The sequence below is a fragment of the Hipposideros armiger genome, unplaced genomic scaffold (genome assembly GCF_001890085.2).
Source record: "Hipposideros armiger isolate ML-2016 unplaced genomic scaffold, ASM189008v1 scaffold_109, whole genome shotgun sequence".
Lineage (NCBI taxonomy): Eukaryota > Metazoa > Chordata > Mammalia > Chiroptera > Hipposideridae > Hipposideros > Hipposideros armiger.
Window position 1 is genome coordinate 886,733 of NW_017731459.1, and position 9,919 is coordinate 896,651.

Here is a 9,919-nt window from a genome sequence, read left to right on the forward strand (position 1 = left end):
TGGCTGATTGGTTTGGTTTCTAATGTTTTCTTCTGTCTGCGGTTTGTTTCCTTCCGGATGCACTTTTATGTATATTTAGTTGGTCTTCAGTGTCAGAGGGGTACTGAAAAGCTGATGAGCAGCTCTGAGCACATGGGTGGGGCTTGTCCAAGTTTTGTAAAGATTGACGTGGCTGGGTGTTTTGTTGGGAACCTCAGTGTGGGAATGTTGGTCTTTTATTTTAGGCTAGTCTGGGAGTCCTAAGATATCCTCCAGTCCTTTGCCTGAGGGTACCAGCCGAGCTGTCTGCACTGTGGGACTGCGGGTGGACTAGACACCTCAGCGTTCAGTGCATTGCTGTCCACCTAGTCTCCTTGTTTTCCACATGTGGCATTCCTGTCTCCACTGGGCCTTGTTTTTGTCCCAACCTAGAATCCCTGTTAATTTTATTGTTTCGATTCTTTATTTTTCTGCCGAATAAGCTGCACATTCTTAAAGTGCACAGATGTGCATGCCTCCGTTAGTTTTCTAGGGCTGCCATAACAAAGTTCCACAAACAACAGAAATGTATTGTCTCACAGTCTGGAGGCTGGAGGCCCAAGGTCAAGGTACTAGAAGTGTTGTTTTCTTCTGAGGCCCGTGAAGGGAAATCTGTTCCGCGATTCTGGTGGTTGCCGGCCATCTTGGGCACTCCTTGGCTTGTAGAGAGCTTCTCTGTGTCTTCACATCATCCCCTCTGTGTGTGTCTCTCTTCACCTGGCATTCTTTTTATAAGGACACCAGTCATATTGGGTTAGGGGTCCACCTATTCCAGTATGACCTCATCTCAACTTAACTAATCGACTGTTTCCAAATATGGTCACATTCCAAGGTACTAGGGATAGGACTTCAACATATGAATTTGAGGGGGACACAATTCAGCTCATAACAACACCCGTGAAATGATCACCACAGTCACAATGGCGAAAATACTCAGAACTCCCCAAAGTTTTGTGTCCCTTTGTAAACCTTCCTGCGCCTCCCTCTTCCTACCCCCCCACCCCCCACCCCAGGAAGCACTGGTCTGCTTTCTGTCACTAGATGAGTTTGCATTTCCTGGAGTTTTGTATAATCGGAATACACTGTTACACAGCATACCTATTTTGAGATTCAGCCATATTGTTGCATGTGTCAGTGGTGCTTTCTCTTTGATGCTGAGCAGTAATTCCATTGTATAGATGTAACCAGTTTGTTTATCCTCCTGTTGATGGACATGTAGATAATTTTTAATTTGGGCTATTATAAATAAGCTACTGTGAACTTCCTTTACTTTGGGTAAAATAAGGTAGACTGCATAGCCAAACTAAAAAATGTATTTCCAGTTATTTCTGTATGCAGAAATTTTCCAAATAAGAATATTTAACCTAACTCTAAAACAAAACAAAAACGAACTGCCCATAGAATTTCCATTTTTAATAAAAGTAACAAAAAGTACTGAAAAGTGATGTTCTAAAAACCTTCACAAATAATGAAATAGAGCTGTTTTTATTGGGACACCTGGTCCTGGTGCTCACTGCTTTTGCGATTGTTCATAGCTTATCTGTAACACTTTTAACAGTGTGCCCCCCATGGCCAGAAAACAGCCTCTGAAGGAATGATTTGTGTGGCTGACGAGGGTCTGCCTTGTTCGGCAATGAGGCCGTTGGGCCCCGCTTCCTATGAGAGGCCGATCTTGCTGATGAGCCATTGTTTCCACTTCAGATTAGAAAACTGAAGCTGCAGCTAGAGGAAGAACGGCAGAAGTGCTCCAGGGATGACGGCACCATGGGCGACCTGGCAGGGCTGCAGAACGGCTCGGACTTGCAGCTCATCGAGATGCAGAGTGGGTGCTGGGTGGGGACAGGCCAGTCCCCATCTGTGTGGAGGCTGTGTCCCAGGAGCGGGGTTGGAAGCGGGCTGCTAGCGTCTTGTAATTCACATTTCTCAAGAAAAGCTGTGTTACACAGATTGGTCAGTCCTATTTGTCCAGAAGAGCAGTCCTGTTCAGTAATGGAACCGAATAGAAGCTTCTACTAACCTGTGTGCTTCCGGGGATAATGAGAGCACGCTTCCCTTTTCTAGGCAAAGTGATTTCTAGGAACATTTTGCAAATTGTGACATCCTGCCACTGTCCTCTTCTGTACCCGTGTCAACTTGAAGTTCCCATGCAGCACCCTTCCTAATGACAATGTTTTTGTGGAATTTATCTTGGAAAAATTGGAGGGATATAGTTGGAACTAACAGTAATGTTGAGTAGTTTAGAATTTTCTCAGAAGTTTTCTTGTTAACTCAAAGTAATTTTCATGTGATGGAATTTAAAATAAGGCCATGAAATAAGCCTATTCCATTTATCTAAATTATTCCACTTTCTCTCCTTTTCTAATTCTGACCCCTTGTTATTTTACAATTCCTACTGTATTCACAATAATTCCCATGGTAAGGACACTTCAGAAGCCATTCACATATAGTCAGATACTGTATAATCATGGAGGGGGAGACTTTTATTTTTCCAATTTAAATAGTGGCTTTTCTGATAACTTATTTTAAAATATTGGTTATTCTATGGCCTTGTCATCTAAATATCCTGTGTTAGGCTAAATAGAAAAGACTTGTGGGATTAACACTAATTGGTGCTATTAATAGCAATTTTTGGAGTTAGTGTTGTTTCTTCAATGATAACAGGACCCTTGTGATACTTCCTGGTGAATATTTTGTTCCAGAAATATCATTTTGGCATGGAGGGCAGGTGAAGACAGGGGCATGACAAGAGGCAGGCTGATGAGTTAGGAGGCAGTGATGGTGAGCTAAGCCAGTACAATGGCTGTCGAGTCCTAGAGAGAGAGCAGGGGATAGATCTGAAAGAGACTGGCAGCAAAATCAGAGGGAATCATTGAGGAGGACAGGACATGCATTTATGTGTGAATGCTTCCTAGTGCAGGTAGGCGTTACAGAGCTGGCACTCGCGGAAGGTAGGAAAAAGTGCCCGCTGGAGCTGTACATGCAGGTGTGCTGGGCGGGACCAGGGATGGCTGGGCAGCTTCCATGCACCAGAGGGGCTGGGAGGAACACTGCTTTGGCTGTGAAGCATGGCGTTTGGATGGAGTTTCAAAACATGCATTAAATGGCTGAGACGAAGGATTTAACAGCTTTGAAAATAGGAAAGAATGAGCAGTTTGGAGAGTGAGAAAGCAGCAGCACATTTCAATAAGCTGCTGGGATGAAGGATTAAAAAATAAGATCCTTGCCGGCCAAGTGGCTCAGTTGGTTAAGAGCTCTCTCAAGAGTTTGAGCTCTAAGCACGAGAGTCGCCAGTTCGATTCACGGCTTGAGCCAAACTGCCGCTGAGCTGCCAAAAGGTGGCAGGATGGCTCAGCTTAAAAAAAAAAAAAAAAAAAAGTAAGATCCTGAAGCCACTGCTTACACCCTAGGAGAAGGGGTTGCTCTCTTTGACTCCCAGAGGTGGCTTTTGGGGAGAAGGTTTCATAACCCCATTACTTTTAGGGTGACAGTAACTGTCCAGTTAGAACAGCCTCTTGCACTGAAGATTATATATATATATATATAGGTAATTGTAACCTTAATTATGTGGAACAGCACAAAAGTTCTTAAGTTAGGTAGGTTATATTTGGTTTATCTCCTATAAGACTTAAAATTCCCACCTTGTAATCATTTCAGAGAATGATTTTTTTTTTTAAGATTTTATTGGGGAATTGGGGAAGGGGAACAGCTTTGGGAAATCGGGGAAAGGGAACAGACAAGTTGCTGTCCTTCTGTTCTTCAGTCTAGTTGTGGAGGATGTCGCTTCACTGGCCCATGTTGGTATTCGCTCTTCCCGGGTGAGGCAGTCGCTCACCAGCTATTGGACGGCCACTCACAGTAGCTTATGGCAGCCCACTGCAGCCCCACTGCAGCCTACGCCATCACCGACGACTCACGGCAGCCCAGCTCCAGGTCGAGCTGTTGTTCACCATTTTAGCTGTAGAGGGCGCACCATTACTGGCCCTCATATGGGATCCGAACCAGGGTCCTGCTGCTCAGAGCTGGCATCCCAAGCCAACTCTTAACTAATGTGCCACTCAGCTGGTCCCAGAGAATGATTTTTGTTAAATTTGGCTTGCTGGGGGGGAATTTTTTTCTCCCCCATCATTTCTAAAGTTCTAATTTTAAATGGTTTGCTTCTTAGGTCAAAGGTGTAGCTACTGACTTATGGCCCTACCCATACCACATTATCACATGCTATTGAAAAGCATTTATTTCAGCAAATATTTATTAACATACACTTTGCAAAGCACTTGGCTGGATACAGAGGTAGATTCAAGAGGGCAAAGCCAGGGCCCCTCTCCTTACATACATATACAAAATTAAGAAAGCATGATAAATGTTATAAAAGAGAGCAAATAAAATGCAATGAAGGAAGGAGAAGTCATAGTTAACTAAGGAGACTGAAGGCGGTGAACACTGAGCATAGCTTTCGAGGGTGGTTAAGACTTAAATCAGGGGTTGGATGAGTGGCATGTTGGTTGAGAGCTGGCTTGGGACGCCAGCTCTGAGCAGCAGGGCCCCGGTTCGGATCCTACATGGGGGCCAGTGACGCTGCGCCCTCTACAGCTAAGATGGTGAACAACAGCTCGACCTGGAGCTGGGCTGCTGTGAGTCTCCGGCAACGGCATAAGCTGCAGCCCCTGCTGCAGTGGGCTGCCATAAACTACTGTGACTGGCTGGCAGCCGGAATGAGTGGTCAGCAGCCTGGGTGAGCTGCCAAGAGCCGCCGTGAGCGGCCATCCAGAGGCCAGCGACCGATCTGCCTCATCCGGGAAGAGCGCAATGATAATACCAACTTGGGCCAGTGAAGCGACGTCCTCCACAACTAGACTGAAGAACAAAAGGACAGCAACTTGTCTGTTCCCCTTCCCCAGATTCCCCAGCACTGTTCCCCTCCCCCAATTCCCTAATAAAATCTTTAAAAAAAAAAAAAGACTTAAATCAGCGGGGAGAAAGGGGCACGTGAGGCATCGAGGAGCAGGACTGGGGGGGTGGGAAGGCGGAGGGCCGGGTCCTGTGGTGCAGAGGCTTCCTGGGCCACAGGGCTGCAAGTGAGGCTGGCAGGGGCCACTCTACCTACACACACCATGGGCTGAAGAGTGAAGTTTCTTCTGACTCCTGATCCGAGTGTTGCTGCTGCAGCACAAGTGCTAGAGCTTCTCGTTGTGTCCACAGTTCCAGAGCGTGGGCTGCCGCAGCGCTGTGGTTGCCCGCTGTGCCTTTGTGTCTTGTCTTTAGACTGCATTGTCCTCTCCTGTGCTCCAGGGGGCGTCATTGCCTGATGGGTCACACCTTCGCCTCTAAGAGCTGATTCATTACTTTCTTCCGTTCTAGGAGATGCCAATAGACAAATTAGTGAATACAAGTTTAAGCTTTCAAAAGCAGAACAGGATATAACCACCTTGGAGCAAGGCGTAAGTACTCCTACTGCTTCTGTATGGCACCGAGTGATTTAAATCCCGTTAAAACACATCTGCTTCCTGCATCTAAGTGGCCACCCCATGAGTGCCTGCGTTTCCTTGCGCTGCCTTTATGGTTGGAGCTCTAGAACAGCTCTACATTAAAGTGGAAAAGGCAGCGAGAACACCTGGCAAGTCACTTCAGCCTTCTGTTTTCTGTAAAAATGTAGAAAACTGTAGCTATAGTTGTATTTTCTGTGGATATTTCATGAGAATTCAAGATTGTGGTTCATAACAAAATGCCTTATTGTACATTTCAAAATGTCTAGAAACTTCCATTCAGCGAGTCTCCTCCTGCAATGCTACTTTGGCACTTAAACAATATGGTCATCATAAAAGTTAACATGGGAAATTGGCTCTCTAATGGCTACAGCTGTAATCCTTTGGGGCATTTCTGGATTTATAAATAGCAGTATGACTCACCCTAGGGGGACTTGTTAGTGTTAGATTACTTGGAATTTTAATGACATTGTACTTCCATCTTGGCTGCAAAAAAGTGGTGGCTCCTAGCACCCCATAGCAGAGGCCTGTGTTCGCATATTTACAGATTAGCCGGCTTGAGGGACAGGTGCTGAGATACAAAACTGCTGCTGAGAATGCTGAGAAAGTGGAAGATGAACTGAAAGCAGAAAAGAGAAAGCTACAACGAGAGGTACTTGTTTTTTTCATATGCTTCCTGGAATACAGTCCTAAAAAGAAGAAAGTCCTTTGGAAAGAAATTCTTGACTGCGTAAGGAATTTAATCCTTACTTTAATCCAATCTTAAGGAAACAGCAGTGGAGTCACTCTTCTGCGTTGGTTTTTAATCTGTACATTTATTGCCATTTGTTTTTGTGTTTTCATCAGTTAAATAATAAGAAAAAGGATAGTGAAGGGCCGGCTGAGTGGCTCAGTTGGTTAAGAGCTCGCTCAAGAGTTTGAGCTCTGAGCAACAGCGGTTCGAGTCAGCCCGAGCTGAGCAGCCGTGAGCTGCCAACAGGTGGCGGGATGGCTCAGCTAAAAAAAAAAAAAAGAAAAAAGAAAAAGGATAGTGTTTAATTTTCTTTGCGCTCAGGTCCATTTCTCCACCTTCTAATATGTCCTGTTTGAGATGAATGCTCAGCATCATTGGTTAACACCTCTAGCTGACTGACAGAAAAGGAGGCTGTGAGATCCTGTGCAAGGTCATCACCATTAGCAGTGCTTCCATTTCCCAGAAAGTTGAGAATAAAGTAGCACTGGGTTTTGTTTCTGACCATGTCAAGTGACCGAGTTCTTCCTGTCTCCAGTTACGAACAGCACTGGACAAGATTGAGGAGATGGAGATGACCAACAGCCACCTCGCCAAGCGGCTGGAGAAGATGAAGGCCAACAGGACAGCATTTCTGGCCCAGCAATAGGGAGGCCCCCCCTCCTACCTGGGTGCTGCTCCTGGGGCCCCGCCCAGAGGGACTGACTTTTTGTCCAGTGACGCAAACCCCTTTCAGTACTGTTTTGAGTTTTGTCATTAATATCGCCACTTTTGTGTTTTATAATTTATGAGAGAATGAAACAGGTTTGAATCTTCATGGATGAACACTTTGGATTTTGTTTGTAGTTTGATTCTAGACAAAGAACTGGTCCATGCTGTTTTTATTTTTTATTTCTGTAATTTTAGAATCAAGTTTACTCACCATGTTCCCCCAGCTGCCTCAATAACTGGGCACTCGGAGGCCTTGGCCCAGGTCCTAGAGGACAGTGATCCTGTGAGTGCTCACTGAGATACTTGCTGGAGACCTCAGAAAACACAAGTGCCTTCTCCACAGTGCAATTCAGACTTCAGTGATCTCCGGGGGTCGAAAGACACTTACCCTTACTTAATACCAGATAGCATTTATATTTTAGTGAAGAAACAAGTTCACAGGCGGGGAATAATGTTTCACTCAAATTTATATGTTTGGAGGAAAAAGCCTTTTTTTGTAAAATATTTAAATTTATATAAGAAAATGTTAGAAAAAGATATGGGGAATGTATATAAAACTTGCTTTATGCATGGGGCAGGGGAATTCCAAGGCCTGATACTCTTAAAGTAAGAGGAGGGGCCTTAGTCTTCAACATGAACTGCGCTGTGTCTTGTAAAGTATTTCATCTGCTGCTTCTTTGTGGAATGAAACCTCAGACAAGCCCAATTTGGGGGGCGGGGGGGAGTATAAAGCAGGCAGGTGGGACATCTGCCCGAAGAGTCTATTAAACACACCTGTTTGCTGACCACAATTGGCTACTGACACATTCATTTTGTTAGCAGAGCCTTTAAAACAAGTCATGGCAACCATGCCCTCATCTTGTCCCTCTTCTTTTCTCTGCTTCCTAAGGAAAAACTATCTGGAATACAGAACTATTTTTTTCAAGAACTTTCGTTTCATCTTTAAAGGTACAAGAGTTTTCACATCGAGTGTAGCCATTTTGCAGGATTTGTGATTCTCTTTTGCTCTCAGAAGCAAGGCGGTTTTATGGAAATGATTACTGTATCTTCACTGTGTTTACACAGAAAAAGAAATGCAGAAAGTCTAATAAATTAAAGCCATATAAGAATAAAATTAGACCTGAAACTAGACAATAAAGTTAACTCAAATGTGAATAAAACTTCCATCTAATCATTATTCCCTTCTTTAGAGTAAGTAGCCCTTTGTTTTTAAAATATGGAAACTGATCTCATGAGTTAAGATGATTTCCTATAAATTTTCTTGCTAGTAGTAACAACAGTTCTGTTTGTGAGCGGTGGGGGAGCATGTTCGGAAACGCAGATGTATCCTGGAACCCCACAGCTGCAACCAAGGCACGGTGTGGGCCAGCTCTCGAGCCTGGGAACCCCGCCCCCTCTTCACCCACCGTAACTCAGCCTGTGCCCCTCACAGGCCCGTGGACTCCCATTTCTGAGAGGCCCTGGTCTATTTTCTGGAAGTTCCCTTTTTTCTTTCTTTCTTTTTTTTTTTGACATTCAATATTATTTTATATTAATTTCAGGTGTACAGCATAGTGGTTAGACATTTATATAATTTTAGAAGTGATCCCCCTGACTAGTCTAGTACCCACCTGGCACTATACATAGCTATTACAATATTACTGACTAAATTTCCTATGCTGTATTTTACATCCACATGGCTATAATGTAACTACCAATTTGTACTTTTTAATCCCTTCACCTATTTCACCCTGTCCCCCAACCCCCTCCCATCTACCACCCCAACAAATCTAGCACCCATCTGACACCATAGTTATTACAGTATTACTGACTATATCCCTTATGCTATACCCTACATCTCCATAACTAGTTTGTAACAACCAATTTGTATTTTTTAATCCCTTCCCCTACTTTTACCCACACCCCCAAAGCCCTCCTATCTGGCAGCCATCAAAACATTTTTTTTGTATCTATGAGTTTGTTTCTGTTTTGTTTATTTTGTTCTTCAGGTTCCACATATAGCAAAATCACATTCCAGCTATCTTTCTCTGACACACTCCACACAGCACTGCACCCCTCCAGGTTCATCCCTGCCGCTGCAGATGGCAAGAACTTATTCCCTTCCATGGTCAAGCAACAGTCCACTGTATATAATGGGTTGTTGGGAAAGTCATGATGCATGTTTGCAACAGATCTATATGATTGCTATGTCATTTGACAGCTGACAGTTCTAACTTCATTCAAAAATTGAGCGATTTGGTTGAGTTTTGGAGATTTTACACCAAGTTGAAGATGGAAGACCAAACTCTGCATTTTTGCCATATTTTACTGTTTTTCTTCCATAAAGGGAAGAACGCGTGTCAAGCTTGTAAAAAGTTGCATAGTTTACGGTGACAATGCTGTACAAGAACATCAGTGCCAACAATGATTCACGAAATTCCATGCTTGTGACTTTGACCTCAGCGACGCTCCTTGGTCAGGGAGGCCCACCAAGGATGATGACGACAAAATAAAGGCATTGATCAAGTCAAACCCACATTACATGACACAAGAGATTGCAGAAACATTGAACATCCATCATTCCAGCGTTCACGACCACCTGAAGAAGCTGGGATACGAAAGCAAGCTCAATATTTGGGTTCCGCATGAACTTAAAGAAGTTCATTTGACGGCATGTATAAATATCTGCAATATGCTCATTAAATGTGAGGAAAACGATCCTTTTTTGAAGCGACTGATAACTGGTGATGAGAAGTGCATTGCTGACAACAACGCGGTGCGCAAATGGCCTTGGTCCCGACGTGATTTGCTTCAAACGGCATCGAAAGCAGACATTCATCAGAGGAAGGTTATGCTCTCAGTGTGGTGGGATTTTAAAGGTGTCGTGTTTTTCGAGCTCCTACCAAGGAACCAAACAATCAATCCAAATGTGTACTGTCGGCAATTGGACAGTTTGAACGAATCCATCATCCAGAAATGTCCAGAGCTTAATTATAAAGGA

General features: G+C 44.0%; 1 protein-coding gene across 12 annotated transcripts in view; it reads left to right on the forward strand.

Annotated features, from left to right (window-relative positions):
- Positions 1-8,094, forward strand: part of LRRFIP2 (LRR binding FLII interacting protein 2) — a 106,889-nt gene extending 98,795 nt beyond the window's left edge. For all 12 annotated transcript variants that reach the window (XM_019647161.1, XM_019647157.1, XM_019647162.1 and 9 more), the window contains 4 exons: positions 1,720-1,840; positions 5,374-5,453; positions 6,046-6,150; positions 6,767-8,094. In XM_019647161.1, coding sequence (XP_019502706.1) covers positions 1,720-1,840; positions 5,374-5,453; positions 6,046-6,150; positions 6,767-6,877 — 417 coding nt within the window. In that variant the 3' untranslated portion in view covers positions 6,878-8,094. The remainder of the gene's footprint in view (positions 1-1,719; positions 1,841-5,373; positions 5,454-6,045; positions 6,151-6,766) is intronic.
- Positions 8,095-9,919: the final 1,825 nt, after the last annotated feature.